The sequence below is a fragment of the Acanthaster planci genome, linkage group LG17 (genome assembly GCF_054643075.1).
Source record: "Acanthaster planci isolate LZ-2023a linkage group LG17, COTS_SCS, whole genome shotgun sequence".
Classification (NCBI taxonomy): Eukaryota; Metazoa; Echinodermata; class Asteroidea; order Valvatida; family Acanthasteridae; genus Acanthaster; species Acanthaster planci.
Window position 1 is genome coordinate 9,222,131 of NC_141793.1, and position 17,974 is coordinate 9,240,104.

The 17,974-nt window shown below is 41.1% G+C and overlaps 1 protein-coding gene across 1 annotated transcript; it reads left to right on the forward strand.

The window, feature by feature from the left end:
* Positions 1-8,371: 8,371 nt before the first annotated feature.
* Positions 8,372-17,885, forward strand: LOC147796334 (uncharacterized). The gene is made up of 6 exons (XM_087148274.1): positions 8,372-8,703; positions 11,313-11,457; positions 12,062-12,240; positions 12,783-12,961; positions 15,709-15,902; positions 16,915-17,885. The coding sequence occupies exons 1-6, from the start codon at positions 8,407-8,409 to the stop codon at positions 16,956-16,958; spliced, it is 1,038 nt and encodes a 345-aa protein (XP_087004400.1). The 5' UTR covers positions 8,372-8,406; the 3' UTR covers positions 16,959-17,885.
* Positions 17,886-17,974: the final 89 nt, after the last annotated feature.

Sequence of the window (17,974 nt, forward strand, 5' to 3'; positions counted from 1 at the left end):
GTTCACCTTTGAGATGGACTCTGATTGGACCAGTGTTTAGATTCAAGGGACGACATACCTTCGCAGTCAACCATGTTCAGGCGGAGGAAGAACTGCATGCTCCGGTGAATTGCTTCTGGCATTTGTATTTTGCCCGTGATGACATATAAGGATGAGAAGCCTGGAGAGTCAGTCGAAGATCAAAAGGCTAGAACAGCAATGGAGACTTCAATAACTTTGGAGGATGGACACTATCAGATGTGCCTACCTTGGGCTTTGTCGCCCCCTTCATCCTTGAAGCAAGGCTGCTTCCGCAGGACTTTTGTGCTCAGGGTAAAGGTTGGGGTAAAAGGGTAGGTGACGAAGGTGTACAGCGTTGGAAGAACTGGGTCCTTGAGCTTCCATAAGTGACAGTTATGAAGGTTGCCAGATGTTGTTACCTCTAATGAAAATGACGACAGTTCCTAGGCTTGAGGATTTAACTTACTGGACGGATTCAACCTCCGTTTTGCAGTACATCAGTAATGAAAGCAAACAGTTTCGCACCTTTGTTGCTAACCGGGTTGCCAAGATACACGAAGTAAGTAAAGCCTCCCACTGGAGATATGCTGATTCCAATAGGAATCCTGCAGATAATGGTTCCAGAGGGGTGCATACAAAGGACCTTGGGCTAAGTGGATCAGAGTTTCTGATTGAAGAGAAACACCTTTGGCCAGACAAGACATTTGACCTAGGCCAAGGAAGATTTGCAGAGTGACCAAGAAGTTAAGAAGTTACAAATGCAGCTGTCTCTTCTGGTCACACACAAGATTTGCTGGCGCACTATTCCTCGTGGATCCGCATAAAGCAAGCAGTTGTACGTGTGCGGATGCTATAATTTATGAGGCACCTTGCCCCTTGCGTTAGGGATAAGGCAGTGTTTAAAGAAACAGGTCTTCCAACTATTCTTCAGTTGGAGACAGCTGAAAGGCATGCAGAAGTAGTCTTTCCCAGGCAAGTTTCAGTCAGACGCCGGAGATAAGAAGAGGTCACGAGATCTGTCGAAGGGTATTTAAAGGACGAATCCCCTTCTACATGAAGGTCTGCTTCGTGTGGGCGGAAGATTGGAGGGATTGCCGCTGTCTGACGACCAGCAACACCCACTGATCCTGTGTGGTGATCATCACGTCACCAAGCTCCTGGTTGTTCACTACTATCAAATAGTTGGATACTGCGGAGATGGAATAACATGGACGGCTTTCAAGCAGACGTATTGGATAATTATGGGTGCATTTTTCACGACATGTGATTGGAAATAGAATACGTTGCAAGAAGTGGAATGCCAGACTAGGTCAACAGTTCATGGCCGACTCTCTTACCAGAAGCAAGAGTGACACCCAATAAACCACCTTTCAGCAATACCAGGGTTGATTACTTTGGTGCGTTCCTAGAGAAGCAAGGACGAAGCCAGCTGAATAGGTATGGATTCATATTGACATGCATGGCCAGCAGGGCAGTTCATCTGGAGGTGGCCTTCTCGCTGGAGATAGACTCTTTCATTCAAGCATTTTGCCGGTTCATCAATTGTCGGGACCACTAGAGCACATAGAGTGAGAATAGGGCAAACTTCAAAGAGGCCAGAAGGAACTTCAAGATGGTCTTGCTGCATTAGATAAGAAGAGGGTCATCAATTTCCTGGTACAACGAGGCACTGAGCAACATTTCAACCCCAGGAACAATACACATGGCAGGGGTTTGGGAAAGAGAAATCTGTCCAGTGAGGAAGACCCGGGGAAACTTCCTGCAACAGTAGACGGTCACTGACGAGATCTTGATCACTGTTATGACAGAAGTAGTGGCAAGCTTCAACGAACGACCCCTTACGCAGTTAATTATGGATCCAAAGGATAACGAACCACTGACTCCAAGCCACCTGCCGCACCTGTACTCCGCAAAGGAGACAACTACTGCAGAAGGAGATGGAGACAAGTCCTACGTATTGCAAATCAGTTCTGGTTCAAGAGTACTTGCCAATTCTACAGAAGAGGCAGAAATGGTCTTATCTGGAAAAAAATAGAGTGAACGACTTGGTTATTGTGGTTCTTATTTTATCAAGAGTCGTCGGAGATCTTTGGTCAAGGAATCAGACAACTGGAAGCAGTGAAATGGGACACTAGCTTTGTCTTTGGATTATGAAAGGGAACAACCCAAGACTACGAAAGCCTTGTAGTGTCATCAAGTATGTATTTTTAAAAAGTATACTTTCCGAAGTTTGTTTTTATTAAACAGAGAAGTGGCCAGACTGTTGGGTTTGTCCGAAATAACACTTTCGCCCGATGTCATTTATGAAGGTAAATACGACCTAAACCCCATCAAAGTCGCGTTTATTACTGCCGACAGTTAAACGGGCGATCTGCAGACATTTTAGAAGTTGTGGCGCCGCGGGAACTGCAACAGTTAAACACTGGTAATATAAAACAGCAAGATCGACAAATGGACCTTTTACATCAAAATCGAGAATGGAAAAGTCTGTAACAACAATAAGGCTGAGTTTAAATTGAGTCGGAAATCTTGTGAATTTTTAAAGCGTATAATTAGAAAGAAACCTTGAACAAAGATTATGAGTTTGAGCCAGACGGAAACACAGATCGCCATAAAAGTTTACCCAGGGCCTTACTCCGATCTACCGAGCGATAACAAAGAAGAAACGAAGCTTTCCAGACTCACAAACATCGAAGACAGATCCCACATACTGGCCAACGAAGCGAGCGAGAAACCACGTGGGTGCGGTTTTCGGCGGCAAATCCGAGCGCTAGCCGACGCTAAACAAAATAATTAATAATAAAACTAAAAATAATTATAATGAGCCTAATTGTAATAATCAAACTCGAGTTCGGTTATTATAATTAGCCTATTTTTACCTGGGCCCATTTTTAACCATGCGCAGAGCGAGTGACCTCTTTTGGCGAGTCCACTGGAGCTAATTAACGTATAAATTTTTTTTCGTCCAAATGCAACGACTATTTATCATATCCTACCCCTGTACATGCTGAAAAACCTGATCTGGAAAATTTTAAAATACATCCTGATATGATGTTTGCTCTTTCTAAAAAAATAGTCAACGGTAAGCGACAACAACGTAATTAAGGGTATTCAGATACAATTGTGGCCCTTGCCCATTACAATTTTGTTTTATCCAAGAACTGAAATTTGATGCAAGCACCTTTCCTTTTTTCTTATCTCGACGAAATGTTTGAAATGATATTCCCAGCTAGTGACCAAAGTTGGCTGCGTTGTGTAATGCACGGGTTTCTCTGTTATGTAATATCATTACATTCTTTTACACATTGTGCTAATGCAGACAAACTTCGCAGGAATGTTTCTCTCAGCGGTTCCTCTTACTTGCTCTCTATGCGGTTTATATTCTTGTTTTAGTTTTCATAAACAGACTGTGCATCATCATGCTTTGTTTCTGTCGGTTGCTCCTCCAAGTCCTTCATTTCATCTTCTTCATCCATGTCATCATTATCATCATCATTATCCTCGATATGCTTTTGCAAAAATGGTACTAATGGCGGATTGCTTACGCCAGATCAATTGTTTAAAGCTGGTAAGCTTCTTTTGAGCGTTTAGCCATCAGCAGTTCTCTCGAGTGAGACATGACACGCTACACCCATTGGCGACGTCTTCTATCATATGCTTAGCGTTAAGTTTTCGTCAATGTACCGCAAACAGATGGTTTGTCTTGAGAACTCCATGGTTTTTAGTTCTGAAAAATAAAAATTGAAAGCTACAAATGAACAAAAAACAGGAACCTGTTTTGGTTTTTTTTTCATGATTAACGTCAAAAAAATAACAAGAAAATCCACTTACCTTCTGTGAACAGAGTATCGCTGTGCACGCTTCTGGTTCCAGAGAGATAATGGCCAGCTTGGTGGGATAACCGAAAAAAAAATAGAGCCATATTTGCTAGTTGCTGGGGGTAACCAAGGCCCTTAGGCCTGAAAGAGCCGTGTGTTTGGGGAGTGATTAGGTAAAGTGCCTTTTAATTTTTTATGTGGAGGGGAGAGAGAGTGAGGAGTAATATTAGCTAAAGTGCCGTACGGGTCAAGCCTACTGGGTCGAAACGATACAATCATACAACTGGGTCATTCCATGGGTCGAAACGATACAATCATACAACTGGGTCATTCCATGGGTCGAAACGAGACAATCATACAACTGGGTCATTCCATGGGTCGAAACGAGACAATCATACAATTGGGTCATTCCATGGGTCGAAACGAGACAATCATACAACTGGGTCATTCCATGGGTCGAAACGAGACAATCATACAACTGGGTCATTCCATGGGTCGAAACGATACAATCATACAACTGGGTCATTCCATGGGTCGAAACGATACAATCATACAACTGGGTCATTCCATGGGTCGAAACGATACAATCATACAACTGGGTCATTCCATGGGTCGAAACGATACAGTCATACAATTGGGTCATTCTATGGGTCGAAACGATACAATCATACAATTGGGACATTCCATGAGGCTGGGGTACAATATGTGACAATGTCCTTGTTTACGAACTTTTACCACCTGTCACTTTTACCACCTGTCACTTTTACCACCTGTCATGACCTGCAGAGTAGGTCATACTCTGTAAAAATAACACACACCTTGAAATTTATATTTAGCCTTGCAAGATGTATAACAATGTCAATTTGGGATCCACATGCAGGGAAATAACTCTTCATTTTTGTGGAACCCATGTAACAATCGACACCGTCACAAATTGTGCCCCAACCTCATGGAATAACTCAACTCAAAAACTCTTTTTTTCTGAGGAGGTGCATGCTAAAGGTACGAGGTCGTTTTATCCGCTCTGTCGTATGAGCCTTCTGAGGGGGTGCAAAGGCGTGCGGGTTTTGGGGTTTTGTTTTTTTGAGAAAATAAATAAGAACATGATAGGCCGAAAAGGCTAAAGGAGGGAGTGAGCCTGAGGAGGCCTTTCAAGGAGTTGAGGGGTCTTTTTCAACTTTTTTTTAAAATTTAAATTGACCAAAATGGGAAAAATCCGTGGGTAGGTACCCAAGGGGAAATGGATGAAAACGGGTTTGGTTTTTTAGTGTTAATAACACATATAAAAAGATAGGAAAAAAATGTTGATTTTTGGATTCTCATCTATTTCCAAGATTTTGTTTCGTTTTAAAAAATGGTAAAAAATAATTTAAATTGACAAAAACGGGGGCAAAATCCGTGGAATAGGCACCCAGAGAAAATGGCTTGGTCTAGAACTGTCCTTTCCCCGTACCAGGAACAGCCGTCATCAACTGCGAGAAATCGATTACTCCGTCCATATAACCCAAATGCGCAGCTTGCCAAGTGAGTCTGTACTCGCTGTGTGGCCAGTGGTTTGCCATTTCTTCATTTCGGTTGATTCTGGAGAGAGCTTCGTTTGTGAATAGCCCGGTCCGGAAGTCAAGCATGGCTCGGAAAAGCAAGTCATTGCTGATTCTCTTGTCGTCTGCGCTACTTTGTATCCAGACTATCAGTGAGTTCATTTTCATTGACAGGGACTGACCAACGAATTAAAAAAGCATCTGGGAATATCAGTGTTTTTTTTTCTTTTTTTGTACACTGCATTTACGCACATTAGATGAATTTGGGCTTTATTGCTGGTTCACCTTATTGGTGCAAGTACAGGAAACGTAACTAGAGAATTATCATTCTTCGGAATTTCTGGGTAACGTGGACGCAAGATTTTGATCAGGTGTTTTACCCTTTTCAACCTTGGGACATCTACATAGTAAGAAGAAACTGCTCCGTCTAAGGGAATGGATGTTTTGCATTGCTCTGAGTACAATTAAAGGCTTTATGATGTGAAATTTACTCAGGAGCAGGTTTTGTGCTGCTTTAATACTGCTGCCGACATTTACCTTGTTTGGTTGATTCGCTTGAAACTGCGCTGTTTAAACATTCGAAATCTTCCACCTTTTTTGACAAGTGGGAGCACTGTGATGCCGTTTGCTTGGGGTCGTTTGTTCATCCATTCTTTGAATGTGAATCCATGCTCTTTGGAAACAGTTGTGAAAACTTTCTCTCTGCGCCACTGCCATGAACTTGAACATAAACGAATCCCCGAAACAAATAAACATTACGACAACAAAATAAACAAACGGACACTTTTTGTTTACTTTTGTTTAAATAGCTGTTACACTAAAGGTTTCTTCCTTAATACATCTTTGTTATAGTTTATATTTGGCAAAATAATATGTATTAGCATAAGGGCACGAAAATGCCTTTAAAAATGCACAACAAAGACTCTAAATCGTTTTAAATGGGACTCAAAAATTTTACAAGAAAAGCGTGAACTCAACAAATGCCCCTTTAGAAATCAACTTTATCACATTTTGGGGAGAATAGATGTTTTGGGGTCGCCTCGACATCAGAAGAAGTCACTTACGAGAACGGAACTCAGCGAAAGGAAACTACTGCCCGGTTTTATCGTGGCAGAGACTCCGGCGAGAAGCCTTCTGCGATGTGTGGCAGCTTGCCTCCGCGTCGACCGTTGTCGGTCTGTGAACTACCACGCCGAAACAGAACGGTGTTTGCTAGGAAACACATCGGTGGTGGATTCGATCGCTAGTCGGGGTGAGGCTCTCTTCGTTGAGGTACGTAAAACGATGCAAAAGATGTTCATGTATTATACCAGTACAAAAAAGCGTGACACAAATAAATAGAATACATTAATCTCATCTCAGCCCCCACAAACTAATATCATCAAATACAATGAAAGGGAAGTGCATTTGTTTTTCAAAACTGTTTTATTCTTGCTGTGGTAACAGTCATCCACGTTCTTTGTAAAGCTTCGCCGCGAGTCTGTAATTGCTGTTTACATCGAAACAATACAAAATAGGAACAACTTCGTAATTATACATATCGGCATCTTCTGATTTAAACGCAGAAAAAGTCACAGCAGATAAAACCCGAGCCCATAATACAAGGGTAAGACTCTGGAAAATTCCTATCTGAACCCCAATGGCGACTGCGCATGACTCGCTCCACGGTTTATGTCTTAATTTTGCAAATGTCATTTTCATTTATTTAATTTAATATCAATTGTATCCAACATAGTTATTGAAATACGTTGAAATTCGTTGTAGTTTGGCGAGCGTTAAAAACTTGAGAATCAAAAAATATTTATAAATACAGAACAATAAACGACACTACAAAAATTCACACCAGAATTACAACAAATAATTTCATACAGCATGTCAGGTAAATAACGATTGATTAAATAAAAGGGGATTAAGATAACAATAAAATCTGATGAATCACTGATTAGAACTTTGATTGCACATGTAAGTTCAATAAAGCAAACTGCACTTGGGTAAAAAGTGTTCAAGGTTCGAGTCGAATCTGCGCGAATTGTTCTGTCTTTCATTGATCTTTTTTTATATTATGTCTTATATATTCATAAAGCATAACCTTATACATATCTCTGAAATTTAAAGTAAAGGAAAACTAACTCTGCTGCAGGGTGACTGCGAATACCACCTACAGCATTCCAACGCCTTATGTAGCCACACCTTGCTACTCGCATTATCACCGTTCACACTTTGCATAACAACCAACTACATAGCTTCCTCTCCCACTTACTATGAGAGAGTTCTCTTTTTATGTATACACGCCAAAGAGAATTTGTAATTGCCTACGAAGGGCATTAAGAAAAGCAATGCGGTCAATTTTAGGCAAATGAAAATAGCAAAATGTTACGTTCTTCCCACATTTTTCATTTCAGGATTTCATGTTAACTTGGTTGCTTCGAGGGTTTTAATTAATTATGCGGTAAAAAGTTCTTTCATCTTTTGTTTTTTAATGGTACAGATTACACTTCCTGTGAGATGATAAACAAAAAGTCTGAAGTTGACGTTGTGTAGTAAACACTTATCCCCAGTGTGAACACTTAATTCCATTAATAATATACGCAGATGGTCAAGAGGTTGAATTGCATAACAAAAATCATTTATTCGATCACCGGAAAAAGACAGAACTTTCCACACATTTGAAATGTCATTGCTTCCTCAGGATCCCATGCAGCAGTGTGTGCCAAATCCATGTCAAAATGGTGCGTTGTGTGATGGTGCAGGCAGAGACGGTGAGCAGACCTTTTCCTGTATGTGCCTTGCCGGTACGTTTGGGCGTCGATGCCAAATTAAACGAGGTGAGCTATGGCTGAAATCAAAAGAAGAGATTTGACGTATAACCGGAAACAATGTTTTGACATTGTACTAACAATTTGTCTTGGACGAATTCGGACAAGACATTTGCCCATCTTCTTCCAGGTTTTGCTCAAGTAGTTGTTTTGTTGTTCTTTTTGCTGTAGTTGTTACGTAAGTTTCCATTTTCTTTCGTTCCTTGTGGAGAATGTGCTGTCGCCCTTGGTATGGAGTCCACAGCTATCCAAGACACCTTAGTGACCGCTTCGTCGTCAGCAGACGGCACCCACACAGCGGCCAGGGCCAGACTCAATCTACCGGCCGCTGGTTGGACTGCAGCGGCTGGCGATGCACACCCCTGGCTGAGGGTCCAACTAATCGCATTGACAGAGGTCACGGGAGTTGTCACGCAGGGTTTTGGAGTGAATGGGGGAGGCTGGGTCACCCGGTTCGAACTTGCGTACACGGATGCATCGGGCGGAACAACACAAGTCAATTACAAGGACTACTCTGGACAAAGAAAGGTAGGAACTCCTTCATACTTGGGATGGAACCCCCCATCTAAAACAAATGAGACCTTTTTCTGAGTCACTTTTATCGCCATTTACAAGAATATTTACTTGGGTCGTTTTTATGTATATACCACTAAAAAGCAAATTTCCCATTCCTTAGCCTAGCACTTCTATAAAGAATGTTTTTAAGAAATGTGCATTTTCTTTCAATCCACTGGGCGTCGATGTCATATTAAAAATAGTTTAGCTACGGCTTAAATGATAACCGTTAAAAGCGAGATTCCAAACACAACCTCTCACGGAAAAATGTTGTAACACTCTCTACTCCTCCTGTATCCAGCCCGGGTGAGTTAGCAGGCGAGTGAAAATTCCTGGCTGACAACAGGGTACGAAATGCTTCGCAGCAAACTTGCTGTGGCAAGATATTATTATGTCACATAAATGCAGAGTTTCATATTATATTACAAAATAATATGCCGGTACTGAAACAAGCAGAGAGAGGAAAGCAACTGGGTGGAGGCAGAGTGTCATTTGCACAAATTTCCAACACTGTGTACATATTTATGTGTAGGCCTATTTGTTACATAACGAAAATTTTCTTTCTGTGAGATCCTGAGCAGTTAAACTGTAACTCTTTTTACCCCAAAACATTAAATAAAACCCTGAATCCTTACAACATAGATATGATGACAGAAATATGACAAAATTGCTTCAACTGCAACTGCTGACCCTAAACTTTTAGGGTTGGATAGAAGCTCGTATCTATCTAGTTTTAGGTATGCCATTGATTATTTGACATGGAAGTCTCGGATCGTTCCTAGTTTATCTTTGTATTTCACAAAACTTTTTAACACGACAATGAAAATACAAATATAATGTGTAGCACAGATTAAATTTCATATACGCCTACTAATTTGCTTAAATAGATCGGGTTACTTAGCCCCCTCCCATAGCTGGGTGGACGCTGATTCCAACCCCCTCCCCCCACACCAATTTGGCTGTGCCACGCTCGATTTTTTAAAAACATGCATACATGTGTAGACTTTCATTAACACCGTAAATGTGAAGTTTTAACTAAACCAAACAGACGTTTATATGTTCACTTGAAATTGCCAGCCCGTGTGCAAAGACCTTTCCACTAATAAAGTTAATTTATAATTATGCACGCATGTGCAAAAATGGCCTTAGCGGCAACAAACCCTGAGCGGGCCATTGAAATTGTTTAGGGGTGCGATTTCGATCATTCTCTCAGGTTTTCTGGTTTTGTTCATTTTTTTCTTCAGACAATCCCATTAAATCATGTTTGCTCGAAAACAGCTGCATGATAGGAGACCAGCTTAGATACGGCAATCTCATGCACAAAGGAAAATTCACGATTGTAAAGTTTTTTTCACAAGGCACTAAAAATTGTGCTCAGATTAGAAACTAATAGCAAAAACAAAACAAAGCCAGAAAACCTGAGAACATGATAAAAATCGCACCCCTGTACGTTTTCAATGGCCCGCTCACATTTGTTGCTGCCGAGGCAATTTTAGCTTACGTGTGCATAATTATGAATTTATTAGTAAAAAAGTCTATCGAGCTCCACAATGGAAACAGCATACACTTTTGGCTTACCTGTCTCAGAAAAAAATGGGCGCTGCGTCACAATAAAATGTTTGATTTTAAAAAATTGGGTGCCAAAATGACTGCAAGGAGTAATTCTAAACACTCCTAAATACTCTTGAAAAAAAGGACACTGCCATGACATCCGAAAAAAAAATATATCAATCGGTTTGCATTACTGGAAAGCAGTTATTTAAAACGAAGTGACAGTCGGACAAAACGAATTTCACTTTATTCTGTGAAAACAACGGATACACAATTATACATTTTCTATGCATGTCTGTCGCGTTCGCAGTTTCTGCTTCGATTTCTGTGTTTAGCCAACCATGTACCATGTACAATCAAAAGTCGATTGGGGATTTTTTGTCCTTGACTTCTTCAGCGTGGGGATGCCAGGCTATTCCCACTGTTCGTTATTGGCTCTACATTTAAAAAAGTGATTGGATTTTCAAATGTTGAAAATCCTTACTATTTTCCTTTCTTGGATGAGGTAAGATTCATCCAAATCTTATGACCAAATATTTTCCAAATTATTTCGATGAAGATACATCTATGCGCTCTGGGGACATGCTGTATACTTGTCATTACAAAAAACACCTTTAAGGCGTAACGTTGTCAGAAAAAAGCTCATGCAGAACCTGAATTAAGTTAATTACTGTCAGTGTGCGGCTATTTTGGTTCCATTCACTGGCCTTCAATCACATAGACTCAAACGTCTGGTTTTTGAATGCATCCACAACACTATAATATAGCTAGGTTTTCCAAAATTATTCAGTTCAAATGGAAATCGAGGGAAAAAGTGAAAGCCCTAAACAAAATTTTGTGGAAGGTGTTTCTAAAATACATGCATGCACATTTGATTTTGGAAGGCCTATTTATTTTAAAGGCCACCAAGTTCTTATAGGCTAGAAAACAGCGTCTGGATAGCGTCATCAATGTTTCTCATGCGTTAGCAGAACTCTCCCTCAGTGGTGAAGGCATAGCAAAACGTACGGCCTTTTACCTTCCTATTGCAGATATTTTCTGGAAACATAGACACAACAAGCGAGATGAAGCATTTCCTTGACCCAGTCATTAAAACCAGAAGCCTGACTCTCTTTATGCTTGAATGGAACGTCAAATGCAGTGCACGGCTGGAGATCCTCGGTTGTTATATTGAAGGTAGGTTCTGCGTGCGAGGTAACTGCGTCTTTCTTATGTTATTCGTGTGCTTATTATCAGCAACACGCTGCATGTATGGGCCTTTCTTAATACTTATGCAAATTTTATGCACCAAAACCGAAAATGAGGCTGTAGGGGCTCCCCGCTGTCGGGAAACATGGCAAAGCATGTTGTTCACAGCAGTGCTGCAGCAATCACGAACAAGTTCATGGCCAGAAATTAGCTCTCTTTGGTTTTTAGTTTTTGTTCTTGGTCAAGGTCTTGAGTCCGGGTGTTTGTTTTTGTTTTGCTTTCTTTTCTGTTTTGTTTGTTTCCGTTTTATGGTTTATTTCATTTTTTATGGCGTCAAAACCACTCAAATATTCGTATTTGCATGTACATGTAGATCCACGTTGCAAATACACGTAATTGCCCAACAAACCCTTCAGCAAATCTCAGTACCTTGTCCAAATTTGACCAGCGGCCTTTGCTGACCAATTGCCTTCTTTTTTCACGTATTGCTTGATATGCAGACTAAAAAAAAAATCTTTCCGACCTTTCAGCCCCAATGTAAAAGAAACCCAAAAATCCATTCTACACTTTAAACGAACCATTTCTTGTTTAGACTTTGAATGGCTGCTAGCCTTCAAAGGGAGAGCCGAAATTGGTCGGGCTATATATGAAGCTTGGACCACTTCCACAGATGACCCCACACAAAACGAAGCAGACCGCAGCCTTAACAGCTTACATCACTACCGGGACAATCTTATATTTCACCTGTGGAACAATCTAACGATACATGAGGTGAATATGTTTACATTACTTCGGGGGGGGGAATGAACGATTCTTTTTTGGGGGAGCAGCTGGCTTTAATCTCTATCTCCTATTAAACACTGGCGTTTTGCTAATACAAAGAGGCACGTTCAGAATTAGTACATTACCATTTCCAAAGAAATTAAATATCAAATAAGCTAAAATAATGCAGCCTGTGAGAAGTTGAGTATGATGTCACCATATTGTCATTCAAAGACGAAATATGTCAAGAGCTCAACCTCAGTGTTGGATGGTAGATCTACTTTTAAGGCTCCGTTCATAATTATTCAAGTATACGTTTATCGTAGTCTGCAGGCAATGGAAATTAAAATTCTGGTCACTCCATGCCTGAACTCACGTGTGTTAGGCGCTACAGATTTGTGACGGATATGACGAGGAAACACAGTCTCAAATGGCATCCAGTGGTTTTAGAAAGTTAGCTTGATTCAGGCATCCGAGTGTATAGTCGTCCAAGTGTTCTCCTCCCCCAAGTCGCCTAGAGGCTCACCGGGCTTGTCTCTCTCGCGTTGTAGGTGAAGCTGACCCTATTCACCCTCAACCCCAAAGTAGAGTGCCTTGTTATGCGATTTAACGGGACGGGCAGTGATGCTACGAACTGGCTCGGAGCAACTAACATCTTGCAGTCTCCCTGGAGCGATTTACATCAAGGGATCACTCCGCTTCACGGATCAATGGGAGGCATTGAAGCTCCGTAAGTTGAGACACGCATCGGTATACGAGGCCGTGGCTCCAGAAGAAGGAGTGATATTTGACCCAGTCGATATCCATCAAGCCGTATGCTGGACATAACTTGGGGGTATATCAGTTGGGTACAGAAAAGGAAGATTAAATAGCAGAGACGAATCCCGTATTTATGAAAATATACTACTCAATAAAACCATAAAATGTAATCGAGGTTGAACATAAATTAACGAACGAGGGAAATGTTTTCTCACATATCTGTCTTTGAAGTTCTTCAATGAAGACTTGAGACCACAGACATGGATGGGGTAAGTCTCGACTCTCTTCCGCTCTGGCACCAACAAATAGGTAAATAAATTAAAGAAACACTATCCGGTTTGCCGGCCCCCATTGGACAAACACTAAAGTTACGCGTTGACTTCCGGTTCCGTACTTCCACGTATTTCTATGTGCAGTGGGTGTGGTTTAAACCGAAGTCACGTCACAATTATGAACTGGCTAGTATCAATAGCAAACGATGACGTCCTACCACACTTATAAAGGTCAAATGGCATCAGTAACATTGTAATGCACAATATCTTTTCGCCTGCCCGCTACAGTTGGACATTAGCAAATCTGACCCCTTTGATAAAACCTGGATCTGCCACTCTATCAGAAGAAGGGGCTCGATCAAATAAAAGTTATACCTGTGAAACAAGAAAAAGAAATTAAAAAGAAACCAAAACGATCAAACAAACCATAAAGATGGGCCTGCGCCTTCATGGGATCTGCAACTGCAAAGTATTTCATGAAAAGTGTTGAAATCAAGGCCAAAGATGAATTGATGACCTTACGATATGGGGCTCATCAAAATTGTCAATGGCACATGGTGGCGTTTTTTATTTCGTAGGCTGAAGACATCACTGACGTGCCATGAAAGTCTAAAAGCGCGCGGTGTTTCAGAGCCACCGTACCACATGCCTCTTCAAAGTAGTGATCTCACCAAGTGAACAAATGACAATTATCAGAAAAGCCACGTGGATCCCAGTTATGTGTCATTATGTTTTGAAGAGCCCCGAATGCTTATTTCAAGGGATCACTTGCCCGATCTAAGGTGGGAGGGGACTGACCATATCAATCATAATACTCTACACTGTTCAGATTTCATGCAATGTCTCGGCACGTATACGGAAACCATTTGGTTCTGAAGTACGATCCATTTACAGAGTCAAAGTACAGCAAGTATTACGTTTTATTTTCAAATCTTTGTAAAGTTGTTTAACTAGAGAGGTTTTTCGTTATTTGTTTTGTAAACCCAATGCTGTCTTAGAAAGTTCTCTTTGGGCTCTCATTTCTCGGATTCAACGCACTATCTATGCGTCTTATTTAAAGTTGATCGTACACAAAAAGTTCGACCTGGAGTGTAAACACTTTTCTGACAAACCTGTATCACATTGGCTGAACCAAACGTCTGTTATTGTGTCAAAGCAGCGGGGATATTTTCTTTTTTTACAGTAACTTCGCCCATTTGCCACTTCCCCCACGTGCCACTTTGCCCATGCGCCACTTCCCCCACACAACATTTGGCGTGGTAATAATCCTTCCCCTAATTTCGCCTCAGTAAGCCTGTGATTAGTCGACAAATCTGCGCATCATTTTGCTTATTGTGTGCAAAGCTTTGGATACAGTAATTAAAACATCAAGACTCAGACACAATAGAGACATTTTTAAGAAGCATTATCACCGGTACAATTTGTCGACCCTTTCTAAACGCGCATTGGGTCGACAGATTTCGTGCTCTATCATTGGTCAACGCGTTGTAAAGTCGTGCCAGCGAACTATTGTGAAACGTTTGTAATCTACAACTAAGTCAATGAAAGTATTTGGAAGTTTTAATCATTTCTTTAAAATCAAATATGGGTTGTTAAAATTCGGAAAGTATTTTATGTTACCGCAGGCGTGGCTCAGGCTCCTAGCCATTCCACGTTGTTCCCGTTATATGCGGCGGTGCCCCGCCAGCTCTTAGCTTTGCATCGGTTTACATGAAGGAAAACCTCGATACGTTGTAACTCCACCACATCCTCCTACTGCTATTTAGTATTTTGATCTCTTCTGGCAATCAAAGTGAATTCAGGAGGATCAGGTAGTCGTTTTAATGGTCTTCCTCTCTTTTCAATTTTGAAAAAGGCTGTGGCCGGTGACGCGTGGGCGAAGTGATAAATGGGCTTATTCGGAAATGGGTGCATGGGGCGAAGTGACTGTGGGAGAAGTGGTACTTTAAACCCCCGTAGCAACCCCGGTGATGAAACTATCCACATATGACCTAATATGGTCCTACCTTTTTTCCCCAATGGGCCAACTTGGTAAAGATTCCATGTAATCCTCACCCCAGGCATACACTACAAGCCTGTAGAATCCCATTGGCCAGACCCCAAGCACTGAAGAGTAAGAATTCTTGAAAGACCAGTATCCCCAAGACGCCCATATGACCAGGAAATGACTTGGCAGTACAGAGCATCCACCTTGCTGCTCGGAGTTATTTTAGGGACGTGGCTACAAATGCACTTCCACAGCAGCATAATGAAAAGTAGTCAGAGAAAGATGTATTGGATACCATAAAACAGTCGTACAGGTTCAGGGGCATGACTGGGAACTCCGGGAGATGGTGTGGTGATGATTTTCTCCGCATGTAGGAAAGGTCCCTCTTGTTTTGGCGTTGCGGCGCCGAGGGTTGTAAAATGGGCCAGGTGACCGACACTGTCTCTTTGTTCATTCCAGGAGTGGCTATCGGCGGTTCTTATTCGACAAGTGCACGTATAGCGTCTGCTCTTCTGACTGTGGCTGGTTGATTGTACCTGACTGTGCTCCGACGTGTGACTGTAATTGGGAAGGAAGTCTACATGGAATAACGGTACGCTCCAAAATATTCTACTGCAAGAAGAAGACAGTCTGCAACTGGAACAACATAGTCGGTAACTTTTTTTCCCTTTATGCTGTCCAAAGTGTTCTCTGAAGAATTATATCAGGCCAGCAGTGCCGTAGCTAGGATTTTACGGGGGGGATGGGGCACAAGGGCACCAACATCTTATGGGGGGGCACCAGCTTTCAGTGTCGTGTTTTGTTAGCTTTTGTTAGCCTTCTTCAATATCCATTCGTCCATTGACTATTGATTATCTTATCTCGTTGTTTAGTAGGGGCACCAGGAATTTGTGGGGGACATGTGTCTCTAGCCCCCCCTGGCTACGGCCTTGAAGGCCAGTGATTTCAGTGAAAAAAATAACACCCCGTGAAATGTTACGAAAATGTTCCTCTTTTAAACAAGTAAAGATAAGGAGCCCCCCCGCAAAAAAAATAAAAATCGACATTTCCAATCATCCTACCGCCAGTGCCAATTCAGACATAAGTGAGAAAATCTCCAACTGTCCAAAAAAAATCGGAGACTATTTTGCCATTATTTCTAAAACACGTTTGGCGGCCTCGGAAGGGTTTTCCCAGATCGCATCACATTTTCCCACTAAGGGAAGAATTAAGTTTATCATGCTGGTATTTTCGAAGAAGTTGCTCAACTCATGCGCCTGAGTCACATTACATATATTCCGCACTGACTGATTCTCCTCCGGTGCCGAAAAAAAGTGTCAGTGAAGAATATCCAGTCGAATGTCCTATTTTCCACATACATGTATGCCTATGTGAACGTTATTAGGCTAAACCCCACACATTTTGTTGTACACATGCAGGTGAATATAAATATCGATCACCACCAGAACTGGTGAACCTTTACACAAATTGAAACTGAGTCTTTGGGACGCTAAAAGAGATTTCTTTTTCGGCTTGCCTAATATTTAGCACGGGTTTCGATCTTAGGCTGATTCTATCCGGAGATGCAAAGGAGTCTTTATATTGCTCGTCTTTCCTTGTGTTTTGAAAGGTCCTCGTGTGAAACAGACGCTTCCTCGTGAGTTATTTTCCTGTTTTTATTTGCAGACATTGGAGTGGCTGATGTATTAACCATTCATGTCAAATTCTGAAGGCAACGAGGAACGGTGGAGGCGTTAATATCTTGATTAGCGTCATTCTTATCAGTACATTTAGTTCATACCGCTCACTGCTAAGATGCAACACAATGACATGAATTTAACTCGTCAGTCTAAAAGTTACCGTATCCGATGACACGTTTGGAGGTATAAGTCAGAGTTGAAGCATTACATTTTTGAATTTTTAAATTGTATTGTGTACATTTTAGAAGGTTTCTTTATTGCTTATTCAAATTTTAAGGGCTTTTCGATTTTCTTCAACATTTGGAAGTTGTAGTGTGTCTGATTTCCCATTAGAAAATGCTCAAAGTTTGCAGTTTCAACAATAAATTACAAAAATTAAAAAAATAACTAATAATAAAATATTTTCTCCAAAAATAACAACACAGTTTTACGAACGCTCACTTTATCTTTCGAAGTTTTAACTCCATGAGGCGTAGCATGTTAATAGCCCTTGTTTTTTGAAATCCTTTCTTCAGTACTAGCTTAATTAAAGCCTCAATAGTGTGGCCCTGTATTGTATTTTTGCAGTAATTTTTGAACTTTAAAAACCTAGAACTCAGAGTTTAATGAACTAAATGAAAATGGCTTTTATATAGATAGAACATATTTTCTGCTTTTTCATGGAAAATGTTTAGAATGGAAATACAAGAGTTTTAATGTACAGGTTGTTACAGGCTGCCTGTTGTGTATAGGACCTTTACTGCAAAGATTGCATCGACTGTTAGTTTAAAATGATTTCAGTGACAGTGCGCCTAACGTTTAATTTGTTTGCAAAAATCGTTATTCAGTGATTGAAATTCAGTTTTTAGGTGTTGAACCCGCATAGGGGATTTAAATAATATCCAACGATCATTTTGACACAATTGGTATGTTAATCAGACAAGCCATTCTCGCGGAATGCTTCCCCTGAGACAATTCAGTAAAGAATGTTAACTTTTTCCATTCGCGTTTTCAGGCATGCAGGCCAACACGCGTCAGGCCTTGAAATAAAATCACGGTAACAAATT